The sequence below is a fragment of the Pimephales promelas genome, chromosome 17 (assembly GCF_988280905.1).
Source record: "Pimephales promelas chromosome 17, fPimPro1.hap1.1, whole genome shotgun sequence".
In the NCBI taxonomy this organism is placed as follows: domain Eukaryota; kingdom Metazoa; phylum Chordata; class Actinopteri; order Cypriniformes; family Leuciscidae; genus Pimephales; species Pimephales promelas.
In genome coordinates, this window is record NC_142785.1 from 12,567,335 (window position 1) to 12,583,868 (window position 16,534).

General features: G+C 37.8%; 1 protein-coding gene across 2 annotated transcripts in view; it reads left to right on the top strand.

The window, feature by feature from the left end:
• The first annotated feature begins 2,901 nt into the window (after nucleotides 1–2,901).
• The window catches only part of grid1b (glutamate receptor, ionotropic, delta 1b), a 618,587-nt gene continuing 604,954 nt past the window's right edge, over nucleotides 2,902–16,534 (top strand). For both annotated transcript variants that reach the window (XM_089121931.1, XM_089121932.1), the window contains exons 1-2: nucleotides 2,902–3,306; nucleotides 8,219–8,374. In XM_089121931.1, the coding sequence (XP_088978057.1) occupies nucleotides 3,228–3,306; nucleotides 8,219–8,374 (235 nt within the window). In that variant the 5' untranslated portion in view covers nucleotides 2,902–3,227. The remainder of the gene's footprint in view (nucleotides 3,307–8,218; nucleotides 8,375–16,534) is intronic.

A 16,534-nucleotide genomic window follows, 5' to 3' on the forward strand; every position in this document is an offset into this window, starting at 1 on the left:
ATACGTCATTAAATGCAAAATGGTTGAAGAAGTAGAAGATATGTACATATCTGTTAGAACTGTGTGGTGGAAGGGTACGGAGGAAAAACTGTGGAAGAGATTGTAGTCATGTTTCTGATGAAATAAGGGCACCTATTGTGGACCATGCTCACAAAGATGACCTTACAATGGCTGAGGCAGGTCGGAAGATAATGCTATCGAAATAATTTAAATGATAATTTATTTCTGTGATGCAAAGCTGAATTTTTATCAGCCATTACAGTGTCACATAATCCTTCAGACATTATTGTAATAATTATACTGTTTTTAATCAAATGAATGCAGGCCTTATGAGCATAATACACTTTTTTCAAAAACAAAAATATCAAAAATAGTAATGTTTCCAAACTTTTGACCTGTAAATGTCTTGACTTTTTCTTTATATCACAATATAATTTATTGTATAAATTATTGACCAAAAGTATAACTGAACATACTGTCCAGTCTCTTGCAATCAATTTCCCACATAATGTGTACATTTGAACTGTTGAAAATGATGCATTACAATAGCCAATTTACATTTGAAAATACTGACAGAGTACACCGGTGTGTTCATTGACATAAATACGTTTAAGAGATGAACTAAGAATTTCAAGAAAGTTACAGGCTTACAGTAAATCCATTGTGTGGTACTGTTTGTACAAATTGCTTTGAGAAATGCATTTACTGGTGTGCAAATCTTAAGGATGAATCAAGAAATGTACCAAAGTCACAGATAAAATCTGTTATACCTTTTTTTGTGGAAATGAATAGGTTACGCATTCACATAAATCATCTTTGGATATTCATATGCATTAACTTTTTCACTGCTATTACTGCATTCTGTAATTATAGTTAGGGAACTCTATAACAGGCCTTCTTGCCCCATGTACTTAGTCATTAATCACATTAACAAATCACATACAAACTCACACTGGATAGATAGATAGATAGATAGATAGATAGATAGATAGATAGATAGATAGATAGATAGATAGATAGATAGATAGATAGATAGATAGATAGATAGATAGATCTGATCTGCAAAGCATGATTTTAATAATCACATTTCCCTTGAATCTAACCACATTTAGCAAGACGATGGAGAGAACAGTTTATTGCGATCAACATTGCTGCCTTCAGAAACATAACAGTTCTACGAGAAAAAGAGGTTGGATTTGTAACAACAAGAATCAAGGCATCCTTCGTAATATTGAAATCATTTTATATTTTAATCCTTTTAAAGAATTATTCGAATAGGGAAAAAAGGTTTATGGATAATTGAAACACTGTGCTCGATGTTGCTATTCACATATGAACATGAAAGGCAGAGTGTTCAGGGCAGCTTGGGAATTGATCCATTGTAATTCTGTTCGTGACCGACACAGCTTGGGGAGCTGTCCACCGGCGTGTGGTCCTGAAAGACATCACATATACTTCACCAAACAATTAAGGGACATTTCTGTTCTCATATTCAACCGAAAGAAATATCCTTTAATTGTAAGGCAAAGAATATAACGTTTCGTCTCGGATGAAGTTGTCAGTGCTGTGGATGAATAAAGTGAGTCCAGCGGGGCATGCTCTTCATTTGTTTCTCTAAAGTTCATTTTCTTCGATTTACTTTCTGCTCTTCACAAATCTTCTCTCATTCACTACTTACAGTCCGTTTGATATCAACCTTTTAAAAATCTATATTGAAACCTTAAATTAAAGTTTAAAATCCAATACAAATGAAAGCAAACAGAAACATCATATGAAACATTGCATTCTGTCTTAAACTATAAAAAGAGAAGCTGTGTAATTATTACCATAAGGAGCTTTTTCTACTCGATCACGTAAAAAATCACTTTTGGTTACCAAATAGCCTACAATGTCATATTAAATGTTGTTTTGGCTCAACTAAAATCAGTAAATAATCACTGACAAACCTTTCTATACATTGATATTTAAATTGCATTAATGTGGTGCAATAAATACACACACAGACACACACAGAAAATGATATATCATGAAAATGGCAGTATTGTACACGAGCCCACAGCTCCCTTTTCACCGGCAATATCGTCTCCGCAACACGTCCTCACCATAAACACCGTGTCTAAATGAAACCATGTTCACATGGAGAAATGCGCCTTATCATGTGTAGAATTTCCACGGATTTCTGACAGCGGCGCTCCATCTCACGCCGCGGGAAAGTCGATTCCTCTTCGTGACGTTGCACAGCGACTATGTACTTCATCATCCAGTTAAAAAAATATATAATAATAATGATAAAAAAAGCAAGAATGAATCCATTGCACGCTTTAACACTCAAAAGAAAGTTAGCGTTTCCTTCTGTGCGCGACGGATCACTGAGAGACCATGTCTACATTAATGTCTCCCATATGGAAATCTCTACGTCTATGTTTACTCACTGTGATTCATTGGAAACTAAAATAATCTATCAACATAGAGAATGAATCAACAGCACACTTGAACACTCAAAAGAAAGTTACCGCTTCGTTCGATGACTCTGAACCACCGGCTTTCCACAGGTTTTCACGGGTGGAAAGCTATTCAATCACGTTCTTGCAGAGGGGTCTCGTTCCTAAAAGTTGAACTGTTTTAACTCGAAAACGCTGGTTATTGCGAAAATCGGTTAAAGGTAGCGAGACGCGATGCAACAGTCAACGACGAGAATATGATGCTTTCTTTCTTTCTTTCTTTTTTTTACGGAGACAAAGAATTAAACGAAATTGCACAGACGGAACGCAAAAACGGTAACGTCCTCTTAAGGCACCTGCATGTATGTTTAGCTTTGTCTTCTCCGGATCGCGTACGGATTCCATCTCTCCGCGCGCGTGCTCGCTCTCTGGAACGAGCGAACAAGCCAGCTAGCGAGAGCGCGCGCGGGGGTGTCCCTCCTCCGCAGTTTTGAGTTTGTGATGTGTTTCAGACTCCGCGAGCGCCGCGCGAGAGAGACCTGCGGAGAGAACGCGCCGGATCCCGAAGCAACCGTTACCCTCCAACAGGCGATCTGCATTTCTCCTTCCTGATTCCCCCCTTATTCCCTCACAGTGTTTCTCACACTAGCGCTTTCCTAAATTGCCGCCACACTTTTTGGTTATTCACAGGTGTATTTGTGCTCCTTTGACGTACTTTTCTCATTCACTGGGAATTAACATACATCTGAGGATCGTGTGGATGCACGGTTTTGGAGAGAAGCGGAGATGGAATTGCTGATAATATGCCTTTCTTTTGGGATATTGCAATGCAGTTCGGTGGGAGCCGACTCCATCATTCACATCGGTAAGGAGTGAGCTGTTCAAAGCCTTTATTTGTTGCAAATGATAATGAATGCGCCATCCAGATTGAAGTGAAGGGACTGCGTTGTAAGGGTCGGTGTGAAATGTCAATTGTAAATAAACATTAAAAATGCACCCTACTAATCGGGCTGAATGTCAATTGAGCAGACCACTTGCGATCATAACGTCTCTCTTGTTCAGATTGGCGATAGTTCCAATGCACTGATATGCATGAACAAGACTAATCGTATTTCAGTCTTTGAAGCTTGTTCATGAGCATGGCACAATTGAGTAAATAGCAGATTTCAGGTAAGTTGGAAATTCAGGAGGCATCTGCCATAAAGCAAAGTAAGCCAATGTGTGGGGGTTGCTCTCCCCCTCCCATCTATAAGATTGAACTTTGTGTGGAACGTGAGGGAAATCTTAATAAAGGATGCTGAAGTAAATAAATGACAAAAGGACAAATGCTTATTCTTGGCTATCCCAGGCCATAAATGTCATCTTAACCAACCCCCCCCCCCCCCCCCCTTTGGATGCGCTGGTCACCATGTGCATTCTAATTGTCTCACCAAACGTGAGGAAAGTACGATTTTTGGCACTCAAACAGCAGCACAGAGAAGGAATAGGGGCTGGTGAGGGTGGCTGTGGTTCTATTCAGTTGTCATGAAGAACTGAAATCTAAACCTTTAAATCTCTTATATGCATGATGTACATTAACCAAATCAGCCATTCTCTTAATTAAGAGGGGATTTATTAGAATCTGTTGTCCATGTAGTGAAATTAAGCCACCATATTTGCCATAGAAGATTCTGCTGTAGTGTTGCCAATAAACCCGAACAGAACCCCCAAAACAAAACTACTTCTTATTGAAGAAAAAGCTTTCATATCAACAACATATAATTGTCTTGGGTGGCCAACACTGACCAAGTGAGTTGGTTATACTCAATATTTATTATTCTTATACTTTACTTTATAGTTTTAACAAATCCAAAATGAGCAATGCTTGTGTTACTGTTAAGCAAAATGTGTTAGGTACTTTTCTAACCATTTTGTTGACCAAGACTTTGGAGATGATTAACAAGGAAGTTAAGCATGTACTGGCATTGGAATTCACACTTTAAAATGAGGTGTATTGATTGCATTTGAGAGCTGTGGTGGATGTGAAATACAGTGTGAAAGAATCTTTTGAAATGCTACATCTTATGTACAAAGAAATAATTAAATCCACAGCTTGTTCTCAGATACTTCAGGTTAACTACCAGTTGCATGGGTCTAGGTAGAAAAAAGTCAATATCCAATATGTTTTTTATCTATACCTTTAAGTGCAGGACAGGTGGCTGTGGCTGTGTAATAGGCAGGACTCAAAAGGTGCACGACACAGGTGAAATAACAAATTCCAGCCTCTCCAGTGCCCAATACTTCCACTTTGTCACATCCCCTAGTTATCATCCTGACCAAATTCGGCTCCGAAGGGCAAAAGAAAAATAGGGCCGCCCATTGAATGAAGAGGGTGACATGAAGTGATTTTCAGGGTGGTGTGGTGATTTACAGAGGCAATGGCCATCCAAAACTGGTAATTGGAAGGCAGTATAGGCAGTGTGGATCAGGGCTGTTCTCACTGGCAACTGGAATGAGCAGATGCGACACCCCCATTTCTGCTAAATAAGATGAACATTGCAGTGATACATCAACCAGATTCTACCTGTCTACACGCCCATCCGATTGAGCTCCTCTAACACAGGTAGAGAAGATGGGTACATTTTGGCCACACATAAATGAGGCCTCTCAATCTCTCAAAAACATTTCAAGATATCATGCTTAAACATAAATTTACTAAGCTACTATAATATGAATTAATCTGCGTGCAACTTGTCACCCCACTTTATTGTAAATTGATTTTATAAGCTCATTCTTGGCATGTAAATGCTGGGCTCAACAGTAAGGATTTTTGGTCCTGCTTTATATTAGTTGACTTTAACTACTACTGTATTTGCTTATGTCAAAAACAACTGTGTTTGTGTTGTATTTCAACACACTTTTATGCTATTGAGGTGGGATATGGATAAGGCTTGGTGATGTGGTTAGGTTTAAGGGGTAGGGGTAGACGGACGACAGAAGGTCTGGACTCCATTGGCACAGGATGTCTGACCGACATGTAAAAGCAATCCACCACAGTTCATGTTGTTCCACGGCATGGAAATGTGAAGTCTATACCTCTACGATAACGGCATGTATCTTAATTAATTATTAATTCAAGATCCTGGTACAAGTTTACTGCATCACAACAGCTTTATTCATCCAAAACGCAACAGCTTTATTCCTCCAATGGGGGGGGGGGGGGGGTTTGGCTGGCATCTTGACGGCTTTTTTTCCCAGGTGGAATGTTAAAGAATGAGACACACATGTCTCCCGGAAATCTTGTAGAATTAAATCAATCAGATGTTTTATGCATCAGACATTCAGCCAACGGTTAGTGAGCATAACATCTGAGACCAGGATAGATGTAATTATATGCAAATTATGCAGGTATTTTTTGAAATACCACATAAAACATGTATGTTACACATCATTGCATCAAATTAATTTGGATGTTTGTACATATATAAATACACTTAATATAAAGTGGATCCAAAGTGTTTTTTTTTTTCTTTTTGGAGGGACCAGTACATACGATATTTGAATGTCCTGCAAACATCTTCCTACGTTAGGCAGTTGAAACATTCACTAACATATTAAGATATTTAAATCAGCAGAATTCAACAACATTGTTCATGTTAAACGCTTTCAGCAGTGACAACATAAACAAACGGTACTGCGCATGTGCATTAATCTGGCCCAAACTTAACTTCCGGCAGACTTGCGGAGACAATCCAACAAGTAAATAACCTAGTAACTGGTATTTCTTGCCAGTCAAAGAAAATAAATGTTACCTGGCCAAACTGAAATGTGACTACCAGAACCGTTGAACAAAAATTGGAGACAAGATGTTTTTCTACCGACGTGTCTGATTTACCGCAGTGTTCAAAAAACTGGCGAGCGCGACGGCGTAGTTTGATAAGGTTAATAACATAGCTCTCCTTATTAGCTAGGCTTCTTACATGCTTGCTAACCTTTTTTTAAGGTGGGTCTCCACATTGACCACATGTTGGATGGATCTGTGCAGCGCTGTTTACGATACTAACCATTCAATACACAGACTGGTCCGCTGTCAATGTGTTTGCGAGAGAGAGAGAGAAAGCGTGCGAATATGCGCTGCACGCAACTGCAGTCAACAACTTTTCCCATCTTAAATTGTTAAAAACATGAAAATCAATATGTGGCGGCCAGCGCTGATAATGTGGTGGGCTGCCACTAATAAATGTATGTATGGGAAACACTGTACCGGTTATCACTCAGATAAACATAGGCTATTTTAATACCGCCGTCTCCCTTATAGGAAACCTTGACATTTTTGTTTTTAAAAATTGCGTTTGCTCCCTACTAGGTCAGGTTGGACCCCACAGCTCAACAACCTGCTCATCACCTTAACTTTCACTTCATTTGTAGTGAATGCCATATTATCCAGTAATCACTAATAAACGAACAGAACGGAAGTTAACTTTGGGCCAGCTCATCACCATGGCAACGCGTCTGATGAAAGCGTCTATAGAATGCAGGAATGAAACAAATGTAACTTTTTGATGTTTCTGTTAGTTTATTGCAACACCAATTTAATTTTATAAAACATAAAGAAACAGACCAGTGAAGGAAATTCTAGGTCTAATTTTAGTTGGGAAATCATATTTGCATCAATTTGCATTCAAATACTGTATGCACACATGTATTTTTATTTGTATATTCTTTTCTCACTCAGTTGGGAATTACACAAACCATGTAAATGCATATATTCAATTCAAAACAAACATATTTGAGAAAAACAGTCAGCTAGTTTGCATCACTGGATGTTACTGTCAGTCGTTAAACATTTTTATTGCAAAACAGTTGATGTCACAGTTTGTCGTCTTCACCTGTTTGTCCCGTCATCTGCACTACACTTCCCCGGATCCTTTTGTTTCTACTCCCGGACTCACTCCCCAATCAGCCACCTGTTCCTCGTCCTGTCATTATCATTTTCACCTGTGTTCACCCCACTTAGCTTAATTCCTCTGTGTATTTAGTTCAGTTCAGTTTCATTCAGAGTTTGTTGGTCGATGTCTTTCATTGTTCAGTGTGAACCCGTGTGGTGCTCGTGTTCCTGTCTGCCTGCCGGTATTTATATAATAAACCCTGTTCTACCCGATACTCCGGTCTCCGCGTCCTTCTGCCAGAGCCACCAGTTGACATGTAGGCTATTAAATAATTTGCTATTTACATCTTACCTCACTCTCTTTTAAAGTTAAACTGATGCTACTTACTGTATGTGGACAGTAAACCCAGCACTTTGATTTGATTGGATTTGATTCTCAATCATTTTGACGTTGAGGAGCACTGTTAGTCCACTGAGGCAGACCAAAAAAACAAAAAAAAACATTGCTCATTATTTTATTACATAAAAGGTTCTGAGATAAATGCAGTTTATCTTCTTTATATTTAGTAAAACAATCACCAGACATGTTTTTGCCTTGAGCTGTCTGTAGGAAGGGTTCATATAACTCAACTGGTAGAGCATAGCGCTGGAAATGTCAAGGTCATGTGCTCGATCCCAGAGAACACACATGCTGATAAAAAAAAAATAAATAAAATTAAGTACCTTGAATGCACTTTAAAGTGACTTTGGATAAAAGCATCTGCCAAATAGATAAATGTTTATAAAACAATAGACCTGTGAGCAAGATGAGCCGAGCAAGTGAATTCCCCTTAGTATGCAAATTAGCAATTGCTACAGTTTCTTTGTACTCTCCACTAAGACCCAGATAACTATCTGCACATGCCCGCAGGTGCCATTTTTGAGGAGAACGCAGCACGGGATGATGAGGTGTTTCAGTTGGCGATCTCTGACCTCAGCCTCAACGATGACATTTTGCAGAGCGAGAAAATCACCCACTCCATAAAATATATTGAACCCAACAACCCCTTTCAGGCAGTCCAGGAAGGTGAGTGGATCATCATGTTCTGTCTCTTGACTCACAAACTGCATCATTCACTGACGTCTGAGTGTACAAGCTGAAAAATGTACATGGAAGTTGTTGTCTGGCGGTTTGAATAACTCTCCAGCAAAACATCGAAATGACATACAGCAGCAAGGATTTCTGCTTTTGTTCAGAGCGTGCTTACGGCAACCAAAGATGTCTTGAAAATGCATGTGTATTTGTTTAATGCCAGCATGAAAGGTGACGTTAGGTTTCAAAGAGTTCCACCTGAAGCTTTGTCGCAGTCTAATGTCTTCTGTGAAAAAAGAGCTAGGTGGAGGTATTGAGTCAAGCTGGACTCAATAACAATTTTCCACATAATTGCAGTTGAGGATGAGTGCTCTGAAGTCTGAGCTTTCCAAAAGATTATTTTGAAAAGCGAGGAGAAAGAGAATGTCTTCTTCTGAATGGACTAATGGCAGTTAATGATGCTGGGATTGAAGACAAATACGATGGTGATGGCGACGGTGATGGCAATGATTATTTCCGTTAGAAAATATCCTCCATAACAATATTCTGTGTTGGTTTTTGAAATTTTGGCACTGGGATCAATCTAAGTGTGGTATTGACGTAGATATTGCACAATCTTTCCTTGAGGTTTTGTGTGTCATTCTTCTTGCTCTGCTATTACTGGAACCCTTATCAACTAGTCTCCAATCACAGAGTATACTCACTGTGTTGTTTGTCGGTGTGCAGTTCTCCACAGTTTTACTGCTTTCAGTGTAATAGGTGTCTTTCAGGTTTGTTTGTTGAAGTGTTTTATTTCCCACGTCACCTTGTCAACCGGAGGAATAACACTGGCACACTTGGAGAACATCCTTATTCTGACAATGCTGTGTGACCTCACATATGGCACAGAGGAGCTTAACTCTTTTTTAATATAGCTTGTGTTAACAGATAGAATGAATCTGTCTCCATGTATTTTGATTTGTTTCAACACACCAGGGATAAACTTTCATAGTGTTTCATCACTGGCAATGTATTTGGAATGATTGTCACTTGTTTTTCACAAGTTCAGGGGGAATGAATATATATATATATATATATACTGTATATATATGTATACATAGTATTAGTAATGTTTCCAAACTTGTGTGTATGTGTGTTTATATATATATATATATATACATATACATGTTTCTGAAAGAAGTATATTGTGCTCATCAGTCGTGCATTTATTTAATCAATTAATTTAATTTATTTAATCAGATTAAACCATTCATTTATTTAATCAGCGCTTATTGAGATCAGGGGAGTGAGGTTTACTCGCATAGCAACTACTAGCTGGCCTCCGTTACACTCACCCTCCTAAACCTCACTCTCATCCGGGTCACGGCACCAATGCAACCCCTACACCCGGGTCCCACTCGACCCGCTCCGGGCGGGCCTCGAACCCGGGTCTCTGGCATGAGAGTCAGGCGCTAAAGACTGCAGCCTCTAACGTCTGTCGCTAGAGCGCCTATTGAGATCAGGGGAGTGAGGTTTACTCGCACAGCAACTGGCCTCTGTTACATGTGTATATATATATATATATTTGTGCATTGCACAAGTCTCTGAGTTTTTACAGAACTATGCCCCCTCTGGCGACAAGTGAAACTGAAACCAGAGGTGTGCATGCTCGTTGAGCACACACGCTTGCACGAGCTGTTCATAACCAAAGGAGCATCAGCCACACAAATCTTTTGTTACAGTCATAATGTCTTCAGATGTAATAAAGTTATAATTCTGCAAGTAATTTTAAATATATGAAAGGAAAGGCATTTGAGTAAATTACACACTTATGTGTGAGGGGAAAACATAGTTTTTTGTTTCCATCTATCTCCATGTTGAACTGTTTTATGTGCTTACTGTATCCACTTATGATTGTATTGTTATGGAAACACATTCATGAACAATATAAGTTATTACTTTGTATAGGATCCCGTTTGAGCCCTTGAGCAGACCGGAGATCTATCCATTTGTTGAAATCCTTCTCGATGTTGACTCTCGTCTTGTCTTGACTCTCGCCTGTCTGACTCCAATTTGGCTCCAATTTGAAAATCCAGTTTTATTTTCTTTGTCTTGCGAGGAGTTTGCATTGGGGTTTGGAATGAACTACAAGCCTGTCTCTTTGAATCCATCCTTTACTTTTGTCGAAAGTTCACTAAAGTTTCGAGTTGTCTTCGATGATACAGAGAATAGCGGCGAATACACAAACCTGCCAGACATAGCCAGGGGAGTATGACGTCACACCCAGTCTCAAACTCTGTCCCGATTCGCTCTTTTTTTTTTTTTTTTACTGTACAGGATTATAGAGGCAATCGCAGTTATCAGAGAAGGGCTCATTCAGCCCATCAGGCAATTGTTTAAGCATATATGGGTTAGAAAAACGCAACACAGTCTCATGAAGATGCGTATCTATACCACGAGTGTCATTTCTCGTGGCATTTATACGCCAAAAGTGTTTTTTTCGTGTATATGGTACGCACTAAAAAACCCTGGGTTAGGTTTAGGGGGGAGGGGGGTGGGCTAGTTCGTGTGTATTATACGCAAAAAAGTGCGTATAATATGTACGCGAAAATCGCGTGCCAAATACACGCAAAAACTGCTTTTGGCGTATAAATGCCACGAGAAATGACATTCGTGCCATAGATACGAACTTTCATGAGATCGGGCTGGAAAAACGGGTATTTTTAACATGTACATTTATTCATTTAACCGGCACTTTTTATTCAAAGCGACTTACAATTGCTATATATGTCAGAGTTCGCACATTAAAAGTTGCGCAATGCACCTTTAAAGTAATGAAATTCTAGTTGGATATAATTTAAAATATAATTTATTTCTGTGATGCAAAGCTGAATTTCCATCAGGCAAACAGTTTTCTGTCTGGATTCTATAATGAATAAAAATTAAAAAACAAAACAAAAAACTACTGTTCAACTACTGTTTGGGAAGATTATTTTATTTTTAATTTTTTTTGGAAAGAAATTAATACTTTTATTCATGAAAGATGTGTTAAATTGATAAAAAGCTGATAGTAAAGACTTATATTATTAAAAAATATCTATTTTGAATAAATGCCTTTGTTTTTAAAACATTTTATTCATCAATGAATCCTGAAAAAAAAGTATCACAGGTTCCAAAAAACATATTAAGCAGCACAGCTCCATCAAATAAATGCTGCCTTGATGAGCTTAAGATACCTCTTTCAAAAAAAAAAAAAAAAAATAAAAAATAAAAAAAAAATGTTTCCATGTATGTTTAATAATACATGGAAACACAAAATGTTTAGTAATGTTTCCAAACTTTTTCCGGTAGGCTACTGTGTTGTTTCTGAGATATGTTTCTTGTATACAACAATGTGTTATCTTACAAACAAATGTCATTATTTGCTACTGGCCCTCTGCTGATCATTTGAGATCGTCCAGTTATGTTTGTTCTCCTGCATGAATGTGTTGTCATGGTAGTGTGGTTGAAATGCAGAGCAGTGTGCAAGTACCTTAGCGCAGTGATGCTGTGCTCTCTTGACTGAATGCCCTGTTGATTTTGGCTCCGTGAACAGATTCAAGACCATTCAAGTCAGCCAATGGAACTCTTTTTACTTCTTTTTTTTTTTCTTTCACAGTTGCCGTCTCAAAATTGTAACAGTAGTCCACATTGTGTGCTGGCTGTGACAGAGGAAGGCATCAGGGCTTATTTTATTATGCAGCAAACACTTTAAGAAGCAATCATATTTTTCAGCATTGAATATGTTTAATAATTGTGATATGTTTCTTTAGTGCTAAATCCGCAAGCAGCATGTTATACCGAAGATTGGAGTGATGGCTGCTGTATTTTTAGCTTAAAAGTAAAAATAATCTTATATTTGAAAATATATTAAAATTGAAAACCGCTTTAAATGACCTTTTTGCAATATTATTATTTTACTTTATTTTTGATCAATAAATGCAGCCTATATGCAGCCTTGAACTTCTTTCCAAAATATGAAATAATCCCTATGGACCCCAACATTTCAGGGTGACCCTGAGATTCACTTTACCCATTCTTAAAGGTATAGCGGAGGATCTTTCCGAATTTTAGAGAAGACCCGCCCTCTCCAATTTTTTAAAAAAAAATGCACATGCACAAACACAACACTCTTGCTCCCGAGAGGGAACGTCTATTACGCCTTGCACAAATATGTTGCAAATTCTAAACTAACTCAAAAATATTCATAAAAAAGACAACATGTCAAATGCCATTCCGTGTTTTATTTACTTATTATACTGATCGATTGAGTGACCGAGGACTCAAGACATGGTATGTACAACCCTGTATCACACGAAATACGTTCTGAGGAAACTATTTTGCAAATCGCAATTACGTTACATAGCAACATATAAGCAGTGATATTACGTTGGCCCTTAACCTAATATCTCTCATTGTTAATATGTTATTTTTATACATAGTTGCGTATGGAGAAGTAGCTTGTTGCATTTGTGTAATAATAAACACACAAGGTTTTAGAATATGAACACACAAGATTTTAGAATATTTCAGCTTGATACCATTTACCATTTTGGTCAAAAGGCTACTTTAGACAAATTGAGATGTTTACAGTGTCTATGCGGTGCATGACTTGTGCCAGGGCTAGCATTGCTAAGTAGCTTGCATTAACTTTTACTAGTGATTTTAAATGGATTTCTCCAAATAGCGTGACAAACTTTACCTGTCTAGTAGAATCTTTGTGACTGCGGCATCAGTGAGAAGCCCAACCTGTGCTTTTAGTGCATGCCAGCTTGTGATATTCACCCAAAATCACTCTGGTCTTGTTTCTATATTCTGCGGCCTTTCTCTTCTTATCATACACTTCGTAAACATTTTTTCTCTTTCGACCCTCAGCCATTTTCAAAGGAATGGTTGAAACCGTAACTCCGACATAATACACCTGAAAGTGAAAACTATAGGGATGAGCACGTACGACGGCCTTACGTAAACATATCACCAGAATGATTGACACTTAGGTGGACCAATAGTATAGACTACCCACCCGGAAAAAGAAAATCCTCCGCTATACCTTTAACCCAAGAAAGTAACATCACTATATTTTCACTCCTCAGGGTTTTACTTTTTTTGTGCCCAGTACAAGGTAATGTAGTCAAATAGCTTATTAAGGAATCATCCGCTGATATGACTAGAAGCTTAACATCAATAATACAGAATATTCCTGTGAGTTGTTCATGAAATCATTGCCCATTGCCTGAAGTTGATCTTAGAGTAATACTTTGCCCCACTCGATTTTTTTATCAATTGCTGTCCATTTCTTCATAACTGCCAAATGTGTTAAACTTTCATTCCGTATGCTCAGGCTCTTATTTTATATTAAGTGCAAAACTACAGAAACAAATGGAGATGATGTAATGAAACTCACTAGATTAATCATTTCATGTCTGAAATGAATAAAGATTTGAAGCTTGTGAAATGTCCCAAACCTCCCTAAATGCAGTAGCTTTTATTCATTGTATCATAGCTGTTTTCATAGTCATTCTTTCTTTGTTAGTTCACCAAGTTTAATTTGGTTAGATGGGCATAGCACTCCAACTGCTTTATTATTGGAAAAGCAATACGCAAAAGTAATGTTATGATGATCACGTACTGCGCACAATGAATCTAAAAAGGGTTGTGACTTTCTTAAGTGCCTCTTTTACACTGTTTGATAATCTACTGCAGTGACAAACACATTCCACAAGCAAATTAAATTCTGAAAAGTTCAGTTTAATTAATCCACAGGGCTCAATGTTAAGGGCTCAACTGCTGCACGCACAACACTTATGGTACAGCGTATGAGTACCAAACTGAGAGGAATGTGTTGACATTCCTCAACTGGTAATTTCACGTCTTCGTGTGCTTGAATATATTTAAATTGGCAAGGCTTAAAAATGCGCAAATTATCAACTTCTGTGAAAATACCAATTGGCCAATTGTGAAGATGCCAATTCTGTGAAGATTGCCGATTGGGCAAGTGAGAGTTCCATCAACTGGCCCGGGAGACTTTTACTCTGGCCTCGGGCCATCGGGCAGTCCGTATTGTCGAGCACTCATCCACATACTGTGTACAGAACCAAACACTCAATAACTAGTTGTTAAAGACACATTAGACATTCCTATCTCTTTTCACCTGGTTTCACCAGTGGAAGTAGATCATATGTAAAAAAAAAAAAGTATTCCATGCTTCATTCACAAATTTTAAAGTAATATTTTTCCCTCCTACCAGGCCTGGGATCTCATGGAAACCCTTAACACACAAACATAGCCTCCATTTAATGGTATAAACAGTTGGCAACCATGTTTCTTTGAAACTGTGAATTCAAACTGTTGCTATGGTTTTTAAGGGATTCACTCCCATATTGAAAAGCAGTTGCCACTCAGTAAACTGCACTGTGTATGCCTATATATAGTTTATTTATATAAGAATCAAAAGCCTTTATATAGAAAATCTTTATATAGGAAATCTTCCAAAAGAATATAAATTAAGCAGGCAACAGATGTAATCTCATGACACATGCTCTCATTTACTAATTTATGTGTATGAAAACATTGGGAAAGTTGATAGCACACGCAAAACAAATATTCAAGCTGATCTATTAACAATCTTGGTGTGTGTCACTTAAAAATATTACAATTTGGTGAGCCTAAATGTAATTGTAAATATGATAATTACAAGAACATATTAATATGATTAGAATGTATTAATTTGATTCACACTGATCATTATGCATTATGCTGTTATTACTGTGGCAAAGCTCATATACATACTGCATTCTACTGGAATGGCATTCACATGATATTAAACCACTCCAAGTAAACCTTTCAAAGTTGTATTAAGTCATTACATTCGCAATTACCATCAAACCACCATCAAACCAACCAAATGTGGGACGATTATAAGTTTGTGTGGGGCAATGTGGGACATGTTACCAACACTAAAACATACCCTGAAACTGTTATGTAATGTCTATCTAACTTAAAGGGCACCTATTATGCCCCTTTTTACAAGATGTAATATTGGTCTCGGGTGTCCCCAGAATGTATTTGTGAAGTTTCAGCTCAAAATACCCATAATTAATTTATTATAACCATTTGAAAATGTCATTTTGGGCCTATTTAAAAATGAGCTGTTTTTGGTGTATACCACCTTAAATGCATGGATGAGGGTGTAACTTCAGGGTGCGATTTGCCGGGGGGGATGCATGGGATTTCCCCCTTTCTGGTCAATGTATCTCGTCCCCCCCGCGCCACAACCACACTGTCAATTAAACCCCTTGCTCAATTCTACGTCACAAAGAGCTGAATCTCAGAACAGCTTGTTCTGAGACAATGGAGAAGATTTATTGAGATTGTAAAAAAAAACATTGGGTGGATTTTTATCATTCTAGGGTGGTTTTGCTCGCACACTGCCAACACACATTTATGTTCAAACACCACGGAAAAGTGAATTTTCCATAATAGGTGCCCTTTAATAAAAACATTTGTATTCTGCCTTTCTGCCTGTAAACAATGAACAAATATATTCAAAACAACATGACATTAGATAAATAGTATTTCTTATATATTAAGAATATATTAAAAAACAAAAACTTGCATATTTTTAGAAAGAATGTGAATTAAAACAACCACAGCAGGGAAGAGGTTTAACAACAACAGATAAATTCTGTTAAATTACAAAATTTTAATTGACCGAATTATCCATTTGTTTTTCTGACAGGGAGCACATGGACCGAATTACTGCTCCGCATTTTGATTGACAGCCGTCAGAACCTACTAGTGGCCGTGTCTACTCCTTTCTTTTCAACCATTGGATAAAAAAAAAAAAAAAAAAAAAAAAGCGGCTGTTGTATGTAAACTATTTAGAATGGTGTACCCCCTGTGGCATTTACCATCCTTCTGCGTACCCCCTTTCCCCCACTTAGCAAAGGTGTGACTGGAGTCACACCTTTTTCAATAAAGGACAACATTTGCCTCCTTGAATATTTACTTACCTTTATAAACTAAATAATGCTTTAAATAAAAAAATAAAAAGTTCAATAGAGAAATATTCAAAGTAAAACTCCTTGTGAGTGAGTCAACCAAGCAAGTGGCTGTAAATATGAGTCATTGAATCAT